The sequence below is a fragment of the Oikopleura dioica genome, chromosome PAR (assembly GCF_907165135.1).
Source record: "Oikopleura dioica chromosome PAR, OKI2018_I68_1.0, whole genome shotgun sequence".
NCBI lineage: Eukaryota > Metazoa > Chordata > Appendicularia > Copelata > Oikopleuridae > Oikopleura > Oikopleura dioica.
This window is the reverse complement of record NC_137293.1, coordinates 4795887-4811058: the sequence shown is the minus strand read 5'-3', so window position 1 is coordinate 4811058 and position 15172 is coordinate 4795887. Positions and strand designations below refer to the sequence as shown.

The 15172-nt window shown below is 40.7% G+C and overlaps 2 protein-coding genes across 2 annotated transcripts; both read right to left on the bottom strand.

Moving 5' to 3' along the window:
• Window positions 1–2918: 2918 nt before the first annotated feature.
• On the bottom strand, window positions 2919–8519 carry LOC145703277 (uncharacterized). The gene is made up of 11 exons (XM_081780613.1): window positions 8380–8519; window positions 8001–8119; window positions 7358–7687; window positions 6297–6512; window positions 5074–6247; window positions 4401–4845; window positions 3731–3872; window positions 3533–3687; window positions 3297–3491; window positions 3125–3251; window positions 2919–3084 (listed from the first exon to the last, which is right to left on the bottom strand). The coding sequence occupies exons 1-11, from the start codon at window positions 8492–8494 to the stop codon at window positions 3004–3006; spliced, it is 3099 nt and encodes a 1032-aa protein (XP_081636739.1). The 5' UTR covers window positions 8495–8519; the 3' UTR covers window positions 2919–3003.
• Window positions 8520–8747: 228 nt separating this feature from the next.
• LOC145701387 (uncharacterized) lies at window positions 8748–13731 on the bottom strand. The gene is made up of 7 exons (XM_081778607.1): window positions 13629–13731; window positions 13324–13472; window positions 12649–13236; window positions 11961–12409; window positions 10769–11289; window positions 10125–10513; window positions 8748–9395 (listed from the first exon to the last, which is right to left on the bottom strand). Exons 1-7 carry the CDS (start codon window positions 13729–13731, stop codon window positions 8748–8750), a joined length of 2847 nt encoding a protein of 948 aa, XP_081634733.1.
• Window positions 13732–15172: the final 1441 nt, after the last annotated feature.

Sequence of the window (15172 nt, the reverse complement as noted above, 5' to 3'; positions counted from 1 at the left end):
GTATATATTTGGCAAAAACGTGAAAGTCGATCGGTGCCATTTTTCTTAGTGGGGAGCATTATCTTGTCGATGCTCTTGGAAACTTGCTCAGAGTTAAGGAATCCGGAATCGATCCGATCTTCATTTCGAATCGGCGTAAAAACATGTAAGCTGTTCATTTCGATGGGGTTTTACTTCTCTTTTTAAGAGTTTTTTTTGTTTTTCACTTTGGGTCTTCAATCGGTACTCATCAAATTGAAATTCGCCATCGAGAGAACGAAATCAAACTGCTTCCAGTCGTTGTCATTTGTAAATGGTCTTTTCTCGTCAATTGTTCATATAACTTGTTTTTTGTGTTAGTTTAATATTATTCAAAGTCTATAAAGCAGCGAATTTTGACCGTTAAAAGCCGCCCAACTAGCAGGGACGAAAAATGCTTCTACTACGCTCCCGACTATAATTTGCAGCGATTCGAAGAAGGTCAAGGTTACATCGCAAGCAACCATTTCAACACGAAAGTATCTTCGGCAAGTTTCAAAGGAGTTTTCTATTTGATGAGTGTTCGGATGGGCGACTTCTACATCAAATTGTCGACGACAAGGGCCCTCAATAGAATAAGAAGAGACGAAGAGCTCGAGAAAGGATGGAGAAAAGGCGAGATGCAAATACCACGAGAATTGAGGGATTTGGATCCAGTCCATGTTTTCCCTTTGAAATAGGTTCAAAATTTCAAAAATTAAACGTATAAAAAATTTTAATGCATGGTGCTTTGTTTTTTCAGGTTGAAAAGTTTGAACTCATATAAGACCGATTTGGGGAATCTGATTTTGATTCTTGTCACAAGGAGTATAAAGCTCTCAAACACACTATTCTCTGTGTTGCTGGAGGCTGAGGGCAAATTTCTGACTCTCGGTCGCGAATGGATCGGTTCATTGGTTCAATACGAAGGTGAACCTCAAGATTCTGTCTGTTATTCGAGAATGTTTGCTTCTTATGATCCGAACTATACAGATAAAGAAGGAAGAAACAAGGACGAGTGCGAGTATTTTGGAAACGGAATCGTCAACGATGAAAGAATCTTTGTTCAAAATTACGTTTTTGATGTGTCATTTGAAATCAAATTTCTTTTCGGAAAGGATTTTACTTTTTCCATTGAAATCGTTAGCTTAGTTATAGACTATAACTTATAGTGTACTAACTTTGTATCAGATAACAAATTCTTCCAAAAGAGCTAATCGAGATCGAATTTGTTCAACAAAAGTACGATAAGCAAATGCACGTGACGAGTAACCCGAATTTCGCCTTCCACGACGACGTCTTTCCTGCTTTTGTCAAAAATGCTGTTGCTCAGAGAGAGTTTCCAAAAACAATCTTTTTGAAAACAATTATTCCGGATGAATTCTTTACCTCCTTCGAAGAATTAAATCATATCTCAACACTTGAGATGAAATTCAATGAAAAAGAATATTTTGGATTCGAAATCAACTTTCCGCAGAAATCGCGCATTTTTGAAGAAATTAAAATACTTGAATTGAGTTTCTTCGATGGATCTACTTTTCTCAGTTTTGGAGTTTATTCAAATAATTCTGTTTGGTTTGACTCTGATTATTTTGAAGCTTTCTCATTTTCGGAGACGAAAATCAATCAATTGTGGGAATTCGAGTTTCATTTCAACTCATCAAGTTTCATGGAAACTTCTTTGCAAAGTACGAAGATGAAAATGAGCGGCCTTGAAAATTTGAAGACGAAAAAACTTCGGACCTTCAAGTTCGACGATCGCGCGGAAATCAAAAACTTATACTTTTATGGAAAGGCAATTTTGGTTATGGGTGATAACTTAAAAGAAGCATTTTCGATTTCATTGGATGGAAAAACAAGCAATAACGCGACAATTGTGGCTCCGAGCGATAATTATCTTCATGACACTCCGCATGCTCTTGTCAAAAACGAGCTCTTTATTTTTGGAGGATGGTTGGGTCGACAAAATGTAAGAAAATTTCGAATTTTTAGAATAAATGACTCAAGATCGGGAAACTGGAAGGCTGCACTTGGACAGAACAGCAAACTCGATTGATAAACGAATTTTCGTATGGCTCCGCGGCGCTTTCGATCGATGATGGACAAAAAGCATTGATTTGCTTTGATTGGGCCCATGAGAAACGATGTGAAGTTTTCGGGGGAGAAGATTCAACCAAAATTTTCTCTTCACGTTTTCGTCATTGGGAAGGAAAACTTGGCTTTTATAAAGGAAATCCAACTACTGTTGGAAATTACGAAGGCGTTGGAAGGAAAAAAGTGGAGACTCTTAGTAACTCGGGCTGGACACGTTTAACCGATTTCCCGAAAAAGTATTGAAAAAATAATTTATTAATTATTCTTATTAAAGTTTAACATTTTCTCATGTTTTGATGGGCCTTCCAAGCGGGAATCTTTTGCTCGCCGGGGGATGGGAATCATCATCGGATGACTCAGAAAGACAAAAAGCAATTTGGCTTCTTGAAAACGACATTTGGAAACAAATCGGCGAACTTCAAAACGTAAGTTTCTAAAGCTGTCAGAGATTTGGATTTGAATTAAGGCTTGCTCTGCTGCATCTGCAATTCAGATCGAAAACTCAATTTTTATCGTCCCTGGCTACGGAAGTCCTTATGCTATCGAACGAATTGATTTTGAAGGAGATCGATTAATTGGTCAAAGAGTCATTGGAAATAGTATTTCAAATGAAATTCCTGTTCTTTTTGAAGTTCCCGCTAATTATTGCGTCTAAAAACGATAAAAAACCTTAGTTTCCTTAACCTTAACCTTAATCTTAACTTTAATTTTCTTTCGACCTAATTTTTTCCTTCTTTTTTATTGAACTGAATAAACTGGGCTCATTTGAACCAAATTTTATGGAAATTGCTAAAATGCAAAAAAAGAGCAAGATTATTTTGTCTGATTTTTTATTTCGTAACGAGCTTGAGTTTTACAGTAGCTGAACCTTTCTTTACTAAACATATTTACAAGTTAGAATACAGGCATGGCTCAATTGCACGTGATCGGAGTTTCCGATGACACAGAAGTTCGTCGCATCATGTAAGTCACCGCGTTTATTGCGTCCACAGCCTTAAATCAGCTTATTTCTCGCTCAAATGCAAATTTTTACCTTCCACCAGCGAATTTTGTTGATTCTTCTTTTGATCTTCAGCCTCGATCGGAGCTGGCCCTGCCGCTTCGAGGCCAAACTCGAGATCCAAGGATGCGCCAGGCATTGATTTGCGGACATTCGACCACTAGAATTATCAAAAAGCTGATTCCATCAAAGAAAGGGGACTTACCCTTTTTGATAAACAATAAGTCGTTTGATAAAATCCCTGCAGTCGTCTGAGACATCGTCGAATTCCTCGCAAAATTCCCACTCGCCGTCTTGAATATTCGCCATTGTATCATCCTCATCGTCTCCGAGGAAAGGACTGTTGCCGGAAATGAGGATGTAAGTTATGACTCCTACGCTCCACATGTCACTAGCGTAGCTAAAAAACGCTGAAATCAAGGAAGAGAATATTGTTCGCACCTGACGAAGTTGTAGTTAACAACTTCCGGAGAGACGAATTCTGGGGTTCCGAAGTTCACTTGAAGCCGTTGATGAGGAATGTAGCGACGGGCAAGACCGAAATCGATGATTTTGATCCAGTGCGACTCTGGGCTGACGCAGACGATGTTCTCGGGCTAGAAAAATAAGGATTTTGAAAGGATCTTGGCGATTTTTTACCTTCAGATCGAGGTGCAAAATCTGATTCTTGTGAAGATAAGAAACTCCTTCGCAAATCTGCTTCATATAAATAACAACATCAAGTTCGGTCGGATCATAATTGAGCTGCACGATTCTGTCGAATAACTCGCCTCCAGTCATGCTAAAATCATGAGTCAGATGAATAGGTGGACTTAGATTTTTATCGCTTCCTTGGGTTCCGTATCGGGCCATGGAAAAAAAAGGTGCAAACTGCATGGCAGTAAGCGGGATTTAAATTTATTGACGTGCACCGTGAACGTGCGGAAACGTGCACAATGCACGCTTGTTTTTGAAATTTAGTACTTCTGGAAGAAGAAAAGCGTCTTATGACCAATTTTACTGCAATGCCAAGCGGAAGAATAAAATAAAGTATCAGGAAATTGACTTGCGTAAAATAGGTTCGTCATCCTGTGTAGAAATCCTGAGTCAGGGTTCTGAAAGAGCTAAATGAAAAGCCGCGTTGCGGCTTATTCAAAAATAAAGCCGCAAAGCGGCTTCGCAAAATTTCATATTTACTCAACTTTCAAATAGAGATCTTTGCAAGACGGTCAGGCCGAGACTTAGGTTTTCTACACAGGTTGCCAAGCCCAGAATCAACCCTCAACCTAAGTCAGAGCCCAACCCTAACCCCGAAAACAGCTTGACTTACTGTTCCAAGACGAGAGTCACGTAACAATCGTGTTCCATCGCATCGTAAACCTTGACAATATGCGGATGATTGAGTTGGTTCATCAGCGCGAGCTCAAACTTAACATCTTCTTTTGTCAGCCTTTCCGCCCTCTTCCTCGCGTTGACCTTCGAAATCGATCGCTGCCTCGTAACAGCGCAAGCTTTGAACGCTAAATTCATGCTCCCATCGAGAGTCGAGCCGAGATAAACTTTTCCAAATCGACCAGAGCCCAGTTGATTTTCTGGCTTGAACTGGACATTGTATTCGTCGCCGATTTTCTTGTCGAAGCCGTTATAGCCGACGACTTTGAGGGGGCGGACTTCGACGTGGCGGTGCTCGAATGGAGCGGGAGGGATCGGGCCGATCATTTTCATGAATTGCTCGTCCAGGGTGGACTCGTCTTTTTCGGTCCAGAGCATTTTTACTTAAATTTCAGATTAAGGTAGTAACTATGACCAGCTTTTATATGTCAGCATTTTTACAACTTTTGGTAGACTACTTTGGGTAGATGCCATGTTACCATTAACACTATGTTTTAGAGGTCAGATATCGTGTTTGCTCTTAATTATCTATGGTAAACGAAAAAACAAGATCTTATGGTTGTTTAAGAATTCCTCTTTGCCTTTATTTCTAGAGATATTATCGCTGTTACCTTTTGGAACTGATGGTCTTCTAGGCTTCACACCAGGTCGTTTTCTTGACGCTTTAGGAACCTCCAGCGTTTTCGATTTCACATCAACTTCGATTTGAATTTGCTCCGGTTTGTTCATCAAAATCCCCGGCGACCCGGGAGAGCTGACTTCTGGCTCAGTCGCGCTTTCTCCAGGAGATTCCAAATTCACGCCCGAGTCGTTGTTCGTTTTCTTGATTTCGGTCGGTTTGGAAGTGAGATTTTCGAGATAGGAAATGTCATCATCGTCGTCGATGAATTTCTTGGCGCTGTTGTTCCCGTAGCGATTGCTGTTCAATCTTCGGATCGCGTCTTCTTCTGTTTCAGAGCAATCATCTTCGCTTTGTTGTGCGAGCAAAACGCTTTGAAGAGCACTCATTGAGCCAAATTTACGCCGCTGTTGCTCAAGTTTAGCGGCTGCTTCTTGCTGCTGTTCCTTGAGCTTTTGCGCGAAGGTTTTTTGAAGACGGTTGAGGGAGGGATCGTCTTGCTTGATTCGAAGTCTGGATTTTCGGCGACCAGTGAAGAAGTCGATTTCTTGGTCGGAATCGTCGCTCGGCAGCGCATCGCACTGGAATGTCTTCTTTTTTGGCGGCGGAGGCGATGGCTCTGGCGATTCTTGAGCAGGTGCTGGAGCAGGAGCGGGTGGTGGAGAGGAAGATTTGACTTGTTCAGACGTCTCTTTGGAAGGTTTTGGGACTGGAGGAGGCTTTCCTTCCGGAGCCGAGGCAATTTTTCGCCGACCAGTGAACGGGTCGAAAAAGATGCCAGGTTCGTCGAGGCACTCAGTGTACCCATCGTCCCAGTTGATTTCGGAGGCTTTTTTCATGACTTCAATTTTCGGCTTCTCTTCCACCGACTTTTGGCTGTTCAAACTCTCGCTGGAAAGATTCACTTCTCGTATCGACCCTCTTCTGGCTCTCGCTCTTCTGTCTTCTTCAATCTGCATTCTTTCCTTTCTCGCTCGTTCTCGGCGCTTTTCTCGTTCTTCCTGGAGCTTTTCTCGCTGGAGCCTGGCTTTTTCTCGCTGCTCGGCGATGATGTCGTCGGATCGAAGGTCGTTTTCGGAAATTGATTTTGATTTTTCGAGCGATTTTCGTCGCGCCTCTCTTTTTCGCTTTAGCATTTCAAGCGCTGAGGGCTGATTCTGCTCCTCCTGAAAAAACGACAGCGATAAGTCTAGGAGAAGAAAGAGACAAGTGTACCTGCTCGCGGATCTTTTTGATCATCGGGTCTTCCAAAACAGAGCTTTTCTTGCGCGCCTGGTCGTATTCTTCTTGCCAGGCAGCGTCTTTTGCGTACTTTTCTTTGATAAGAGCGTTGACATCGTCCATGCGGACTCGTTTATCGAGAATGTCTTTTTCTTGCTTTTCGGGACTGTCGGGGACTTCAAGTATTTCAAGCTTGACTTCGGGCTCGTCCTAAAATTTAGATTTTTAGAAGTATAATTGATAATTTATATTAAGGTAGATGACTTTTATCGAAATACAGGAATTGTTTATTTTTCATTATCAATTCGTTGAAAATATTATAAATTATTACTAAGAAAAATATTTTTATGGTTTCTTGATTACAGAAAAATCGAACAAAATTGACTCGTTGGTAGAAAACTTGGCATCGGCAATCTGTGAAGATACCCTGACTGAGGCTCAAAAAAGCAGAAATATAAAGCCGCTGCCTAGGGTCGGCACCGACCCGACCAAAAAACCCGACCTGGTTGGAAATGGTCGGGTTTTTATGGGCACCAACCAGCCCGACCTCAGATTTTGTACCTCGATTTTGGATGGTCGGCTTTTGGTCTGTTTTGGTCGGTTTTTTTGTGTCTTTTGGTCGGGTTGGTCGGTTTTTGGTCGGTTTTAACCTACGCATTTGAGCGATTTTTTTTTATTTCTCTCCGGCGACGAGAAAAATCGACGGCGAGTCCGGGCTAAAGCTCTTGAAAATTTTACTTTTCATGGCGAATCGACTGCCACAGTAAAATGCTTCGATCCGAGGCCCTCGAGGGCTGTGTGCGATAGAAGAATGTTGACAAATGTTAATTTTGCTCTTTAAAAAAACCGACCAAAAAAAACGACCAAAAAAGCCGACCCGACCGACCAAAACGACCACGGATTTGGCCTCTTTTCACGGGGACCGACCAAACCGACCCCGAAAAATGGTGGTCGGTGCCGACCCTAGGCCGCTGCACCCTGACTCAGGTTTTCAGCCCAGGTTGCCGAACCATAATATCTTGCTTTTAGCAAATTCCGTATCTGTTTTTTCATACCTCTTCATCAGAATCATATTTTGCCAGCGGCTCGAGTTTTTTGACCATCACTGGGGTCGTCGTCTGACTGCTTTGGGGACTCTCATCAACAATCGGCGTCAACGGTCCCTTATTATAGCACCCAGCACCGGATTGAACCATCCTCAACAAACTCTGCTTCTTCCTCAAATTCTTTAGCCGCTGACTCGATCCTTTGGACGCCTTTTCCTGCGCGTTTTTCATCTTTCCTTCTTTTCGGCTTGAGGAAGAGTTCTTGCTGGACTTGGCTTTGGAATGATCGACCATGTTTTTCGCTTCCTCGCTCGTGTTCCTCTGCTCTTTCCTCTGAGACTTAAAAAGACTTGTGAGTAAGAGAAAAAGTGTTAAGAAATGATCGACACCCGCTGAGGTTATCACAAGAAGCGAGAACAACTAAGAATAGATTCCGAGTGCGGAAAGGCTCATAAATTGAACCCATCCCACTGAAAAACAAGGAGACCAGGAAAATTGTTTTGTTGGAAGTTCATTTAGACACTAAAATTTTAATGTCGAAGTTATCAACTGATTATTCCAAATATAGAGAGAATATCGAGAAAGACTACTAATTCTAAAAATCTTCTATTTCCTTCATCAGTCATTAATATAGTATCTTCGAAAAACAAACCTTTTCTTCTGCCGAAACCGCCGAAGACTTCCCACTGAGAACGACTGAAACCTTCCTCTCGAGTTTTCTGAAGAGTGAGTGCTCGATTTTCACTTCGCATTGGATCGCTGTAGGATGGTCTTAAATCAAGTTTTATCGTCTTGCAGCTACAAAACGTGCATTTGACAAATCCCCTGTCAAGTCATTATGTCATCCTCATCCGGGGAGAAAATTGAAATCAAGGAAGAGAATATTGTTCGCTTACATTTGTCCCAAAAACAAGCGAAAATATCTTCCATCTTCAAAACTCTCTTTCTTCCTCTTTTAATTTATTTCTCAATAATTCTATAAGTAGCTTCCCTAGCTCCGTGGCCATTTATCATCACCTGTGTGGACTTACTGTTATCGTGGTCACAAGGCTGGGCCGAAACCACATCATCGTTTGGATCATCTTTTGCTCGGCAGCTATCATCAGCTCGAGTCGTCGTTGATTGTCCCTGCCCGATTAGCTTCATCAATCCAGAGGTCACTTTTTGACTCAAATCTTTCAACAGAGTTTTCATCTGTACATGAATAGCACCACAATTCAAGTTCAACTAGAGCCTGATTTGGCGGCATGACTCAGGTCACCTGAGTAAAAACCTGACTCAGGATTCTAAAAGAACTAAAATGAAAGCCGCGCAACCCCTTCTTCAAAATAACCATATCAATCTAAATTCTTCAAATTCTACTTATTCAGGACCCTGACTCAGGTCTCTACACAGGTTTTCAAGCAAAGACTAGTGTTAAATCATCTCCTACTTCCTCCTTTAAAAAAAAATAACTCATTCCTGAGAGCATATCAGTCGATTTCTTCCTCTTCTTTGTACTGTCCGTCGAATTCTGCTTCTCCACATTTTTCTTTCTCGCTGCAGGTGAGTTTTTATGATTCGACTTCGCAACTTCCACTTTTTTCACCGGCCTATGACCGACTTTTGGCGATTCGTTCGTTCGAGTCCTTGCTCGTCCGCGATTGTCTTCGAGAATTTCTTTCCGGAGCTGGTTGCTTTCTGCTTTGAGTTTGTTAAACGCTTTTTGTTCTCGTTCGATAAGAGCTTTGAGCGCTTTTTGCCGCTCTGCTTCTTTCTGCGCAGCGCGGATGCCGCTTGGAATGTCGCCTTTGTCGAACATGTTGATCGCCGTCAACATGGCTTTGTCCGCGCTTGGGCCTCGGGCGCGAATTCTCGAGCGACTTGCTGATCTGTCCCTGGGTCGGCGGGATGAGTCCTCGTTGTTGTCACTTTCCGTCGATTTTTTCGATGCCTTTTCTCGATTTTGTTGAAACGCGATTCCACGATCGAAGGATTTTGCTCGTTCTCGGGCCAGATTGGTCCCTCTGTCGAGCGATTTGGCCCGGAGATTCGAAAGAGACCTGTCCTAAAAAGAGATTTAAGGGGGAGGTCGACGAGAATCGGGATTTCCGTGACCAAAAATGCGGAAAAACCCGATTAGATAGGGAAATTCTGACTTTTCAGATTTAAAGAAAAGGGTTTGAAAAATTAACCGGCAAAAAGCAGAAAAAAATTTTTTTTGAAAAATTTTTCAAAAATAAGGGTTGAAGTGGGGGTGTCTCGTGACCAAAAAATCTCGAAAACCGAGTTTTTTTTTTCTTTATCAAATATAATTAATAAATAATTTAGACCCTTAAAAATTAACCGGCGATCAAAAAATTAAGGGTTACTATCATAAAAAATTTTTTCTTTTTGATTAAAAATATTCGATTTTCGTCAAAATCGTCATTTTTACCCATTTTTCATAGAGAATTTTACCAAAGTCGTGGAGACTTGGATTCTTTTATTGATAATGATTAAGATACCATTAAAAAACAATATCTTGCAAAAAAAATTTGGATGAAAATTGTTTTTGAGCGAAAAAACTAACTTTTAACTTTCGAAAAATCTCGGATTTCGGACAGAAAATCGAAAATTTTCTTAAAAAAAGTTAACAAATGCGCAAAAAGCTGGGGACCAAAAATGTTCCTTTTTTATTAATGAATTCAAAAATATAATCGAAATTTTGAAAGAACGAAAAAATTTTTCTCGTCGACCCCCTCCTTAAGAGAAAAAATCATCAATCGAAATTTGAAAAAATGTTATGAAAAATCACCATTGGTGCGATAAAGGCGAAATACTCGCCCACTATCAATCCTTCATTTTTATACAGCTCCTTGACATGATTATCCGTCATTCTTTTCCTATCGAGAATAATTGCATCTTCCGCATTTTCGATTCCAGAGCAATTCATCCTTTCCAACTCTTGTTTGTGGAATTTTCTTGGAGAAGAAATTGATTCGAAGATGGAAACGATTTCGGAGCGATAGTTTTCCTCGTTGATTTCAAGGTCTTCTGGGTCGACGGTGATTTGAAGAGGGATGTTATTGGAATTGTTGTTGTTGTGGTTTTGGTTGTAGCTGTTGTAGGAATAACGCTTGCTGCGGTTTGCGTTTCGGTTGTAGTCAAACATCGAGCTTCTCCATCGCTGGAGGCTGTTTATTGGTCAGAAATAGACAGAGAAAAAGCCATAATAAAAGGCCATAAAATCATTTAACACCGCAGAAATCGGACTTTTTTATTTGACAATTCTTTGAGATTCAAATTTAATCGTTATTCAAGAATAGTTTAATCTTTATCGAAGAAGAACTCGTTAACTACGAATCATTTTTCTTTGACCCAAAAACATTTTTTCTTGTTCAGATTTCCGATTGAAATTTTAGTCTTCAATCAAAGATTATGACCCTCTCCTTGAATCAGTCGATAAGTCGGATGTCGTTGTTGATCTCACCAACCCGGTAGCTTTCTTGATTTCTTCCTTTCCATCCCTTTTCTTCGTCAGAAACCGCTCGAATGTCTTTTCATCCAAGTCTTCCTCCATTTTCTTTTTCCCAAGTGAAGACAAGGATGACCACTTGTTCAAACTCTTTCCGCCATTTTTCTTCTTTGCTTCAGCTTCTTTGCGTTTCTTTTCCAACCTTTCCTTGACCAGATCATTGACTAACGACCGCGACTCTCGGTTAGTATCTTCCGGTCCTTGATTCAGTCCAAGATTTCGCTGGCGATTTATTCCACCGCCGAGGGAAACGCCTCTGCGCTCGAGATTCGGGTTGAAAAGTGGTCTTTTTGGCGGCTCTTCGGGCTTTTCTGGCGGATTTTCTGGTGACGGAGATTTGGGCTGTTCGATTTTGGCTTCCGGCACGGGGCTTGGAGAGGGTTTTGGAGTGGCGACGCCATTTGATGGTGTTTCTGGACGAGTGTAGGCAGCGATCATTTGAAGTCTAGAAATTAGTTAACCTTAGCCCGCCAAGGTACACCACAACTCGAGAACCGGTCACTAATTTGCTCACTGAGCTGGACGTTGAAAATTTTTTTGAAAATTAAGGAAACGTTGAGACGGCTTTATCGATTATCTATCGATAGTGGGCTTTTCGGCCTGTTTCTGATAGACCTTAGCGTCGGGAGACCCTTATCTTTACAAAGAGTCCATGCACCATATATGGTGTCGAGCTACAATTGTTGGTGCACCATATATGGTGTTTTTGGCGGGTACCCCAGCTTTTTCCCAGCGATTTTGCCGTAAGTTTACCCTGGTCAGCTTCTCTGATCCTCAATTTATAAATTCCAGTGAGTGGGTTTTTGAATGAATGAACTCTAGAATCATCATGAGAACACCTCAATACATCAAAAAAATTATTTTCGAACAAGGACTTTTAATAAAATCATGAGAAACAAAATATGGTGTCGAGCTACAATGGAGGATGCACCATATATGGTGTTCTTGGCGGGTACCCCAGAAGATCCACTTTTGGCGGGCTAAGGTTAAAAAAACCATAAGTGGTCTTTCAATAATATCTATATATAATAAAAGATTATCTGCTTAGTGATATTAAAATAACAATTATGTGTAGTAATATAACATCAGAGATGTCGATTGACTTTTAAGTTTTACCTAATTCTACGTCTCCTTGCAGCAGGAGATTCCTCCTCCATCTTCTCCGGACTCGACCTGCTCATCTCCAACGAAGACATGCTCTCAAACTTGTTAATCAGCGGCATTACTTCAACCGTCGGCGATTCGCTTTGTTTCGACCTCGAGTCCTCATTATCTCCAGCTACGACTTCAGTAAACGGGCTCGAAGAACAGCTGACATAATCCGAAAGAGCATCGGATGTTAGCGAAACAAAGCTGGAAGTTGATTCCATTCGGCGAAGAGCAGGATGGACTGGCGCGTATTTGGGAAGGATAGAAGTCGAGGTCTTTCGTTTTTGATTGTTGCTGGAGTCGATTGAATCGAGAGCGGAAAGAGATTGAGCCATGATTCGAGATTTCCCGGTGATTTTTGAGGAGTTTTCGGGGGTGAGCTCATTGATGTCGAGTTTTTCCGGAAGTTTTTCAGTCTTTTCGGCTTTTGAAATTGCGGATTATTGAAAGAAGATCTCTGTGACTCGTTGGAAGTTTCTTCTAAGGAAAGTTTTTCCGAAATCTTCTTCAGAGCAGAAAGCGAATTCGGTATTTCTGGCTCGTGCGGCATCAGTTTTTCTTGGTCTTTTTCCGTTGATGAAGCTTCGGTTGATTCTGTAAGACTCGTTTCTTCGACGATTTTGATGTCTTTCCTAGAAGATTTTTGAATTTTTACAATCTTCGGTGCGTTTTCTTCCAGATCAGCATTTTCGAGCTCTTTCTTATCGTTGATTTCATCAGCTTCAACAACGTCAGGCTCACTTTTCTCCACTTCAGTCTTTTCCTTATCATTCTTCTGCATTCCCTGCACCGTTTCTTCTGTGTCTGGCTGAAGCTCTTCGCCCTGAAGCAGAAGAAGATCAGAGCAGCAGAAATCATCATCTGTCATTGACGAAGCTAAAAGCGTCGCGCTCTCGGAATCTGGACTTTTCGACCGTTTCTTTTCATGACTCAAAGACGTTTCTGTTTCTTCCTCGTCGATTTCTTCTTCTGAAAAGTCAGATGCGTCTGTGGATGAGTCATTGGAAAGAGGAAGGCTTGATGTTTCATCCTCGCCGAAGCCATCATCGTCTAGGAGGTCGAAAACTTCCGATTTCTTGACGATGATGATTTCCATCGGATCCAAAGAGGTGCTCGTCGAAGCATCTTTGAGCACCTTTGTCGGTGAAGGAGGAGATTCTAGAGCTGGCGGCTGGTAAAGAGGATCTTTTCCAATTTTCTTGCCAAAATTGAGGGTCCTGCAGAATACCTTCTTCATAATCTCCTGGTTGTCATGAATTTCTTTGACAATATTCGTCACATTTACAAATTCTGCCCCAAGTGGTCAACAAATTTCAACGGAAACAATAACCTTGAAGGTGTGTGATAAGTGATTTGGGGACCACAACATGTCTAGGTTGGCAACAAATTCATCAAGCTCGTTTTCGTCACATTTCTTTCTGTTGTAGAGCTTGAGGATATCATTAACGGCTTTAGAATTGTCTTCTATTTTCATTGGATCTTGACCAAGATTGACTTTATGAAGATTTTTTACTTAAAATTAACCCGACCTGATTTCTGGGGCATACGAAATGCAAGAAAAATATCAACTTAAAGCGCAGAGGAAGAAATATAAAGAAAAATCTCCTCATAAAATTATGGTCTTTAGATCCGAGCCTAAAGATAGAGACATCTGAAGCATCGAGTTTTTGAAGTCTTCGATTTCTTCAATGAGTCGATAGACATCTTCATATGGATAGTTCTCTATCAATTCCTCCATTTTCTTCTTCTTCTTCTTCGTTTTATTTCTATGGGCCGTTTCGTTGTCTTATATTTCCCCTCTTACTCATTAAAAAAAGCTAGAATCCAATAATGACTCTTAAAAAAGCTGAGTATGATTCCCTCTTTTTTTTTACAAAATGTGTCAATGGGCGATTAGAGGTCACCACGGGACCCAGCCTTGGCAAGAAAAAAAGGATGGAGCGATTATTTGACACAATCAGTTGTCAGTGCCCCGCCGCACGCGAGAAAGGGATGAGAGATCCTTCCCAGGTGCAAAATAGCGCGCTATTTTAAAATTTGGAAATTTCCGAAAATAAAAAATAAATTAAAAAATAACTTTTGTTCGCGGATTTAAAACGTTTAAAAAATTGAGAATTTTATTCATTAAAAATATTTTTCATTGAATCAATCATTTTTTCAGCCTTGACCTTGGTCGCTCTAGGATCTCTTCAACAACAGTAAAAGCTCTCTCCAAACCCTTTTCTTCACAGAAAATAGCGTAGAAAGCACGTCAAGCTGTGAATGACGGGATTGTCCATAAATTTAAATCAAGGATTGATAGTGACAGAGATGCACCGTTTTCGAAACAAGGTGTTTATGATCAGGTTTCAGAACATTCTCTAGCCCTTTCGCGGATGATCAAATTGTACTTACTGTGTCTCGCAAGCGGCTCTGGCTCTTTGATCGGGTTTGACCTTCTTTGGCTTCGCGCAGTGCTTGCTCGATTCGGGCCATTCTTTTCGGGGGTTAAGGATATCATAACCAAGGGGTACAAATCATGAACAAAATTTTCCTTGAAAATACACTTGAAATTTGAAATTATAGCAATCAAATAACAAGAATAAGGTTCGAACCTTTGGTTTATCAAGTTTATTAAGGGTGTCACTTTGTTAATAAAGGCAGACGAGCCTTCAAAATTCTGTGTTCTGCTATATATAGGGCCGTCAATCAAACCTATTCACTGAATTATATGGACTTTCATTCAATAAATCTATCAGAGTCCCTAATAGAAGCGAAAATTTACGAGAGTAAAAGAGGAATTCGTCAGTACTCGATGATGCCCAAATCGTAAATAAGAAGAAACGCCAGCTGAGCGTTTGGTGAGTTCTTAGCGCGCCTAGGTCGACCAGTCCTTAGCGCTTCAATTACAGTCTGTAATTTATAGAGTCAACGATTTTTCAACATAAAAAATGCTGATTTTACATATAAAATGAAAAGATAAATGTTTTTTTTATGACTTTTATTAATATTTATTATAACTTTTAAAATTTTTTTATAAAAATGAGAAATAATTGCTAAAAAATATGATTTTTTAGCATTTTTTCTATAGTTTTTCTACTACGCAACATTGGCAATGTTACATTGCCAATTTCACTAAAGAGAAGCTACTGTCAAGGTCAGCAAAATAAGACTTCACAGTCTAGTTTTATTTACGATTC

Bases quoted from the DNA above. Each gene is read 5' to 3' on its own strand.
- LOC145703277 (XM_081780613.1), bottom strand. From the start codon at position 8,494: ATGAAGCTAATCGGGCAGGGACAATCAACGACGACTCGAGCTGATGAT. The intron at 3,688-3,730 runs GTAAAAAATCGC...TTATTTTTCTAG, and splicing joins TTTTGCACCTCGATCTGAAG to CCCGAGAACATCGTCTGCGT. The intron at 3,252-3,296 runs GTAAGTCCCCTT...TGATAATTCTAG, and splicing joins CTTATTGTTTATCAAAAAGG to TGGTCGAATGTCCGCAAATC.
- LOC145701387 (XM_081778607.1), bottom strand. From the start codon at position 13,731: ATGGAGGAATTGATAGAGAACTATCCATATGAAGATGTCTATCGACTC. The intron at 13,237-13,323 runs GTTATTGTTTCC...CATGACAACCAG, and splicing joins ACTTATCACACACCTTCAAG to GAGATTATGAAGAAGGTATT. The intron at 12,410-12,648 runs GTAAAAATTCAA...AAAGCCGAAAAG, and splicing joins AAGAAAACGCACCGAAGATT to ACTGAAAAACTTCCGGAAAA.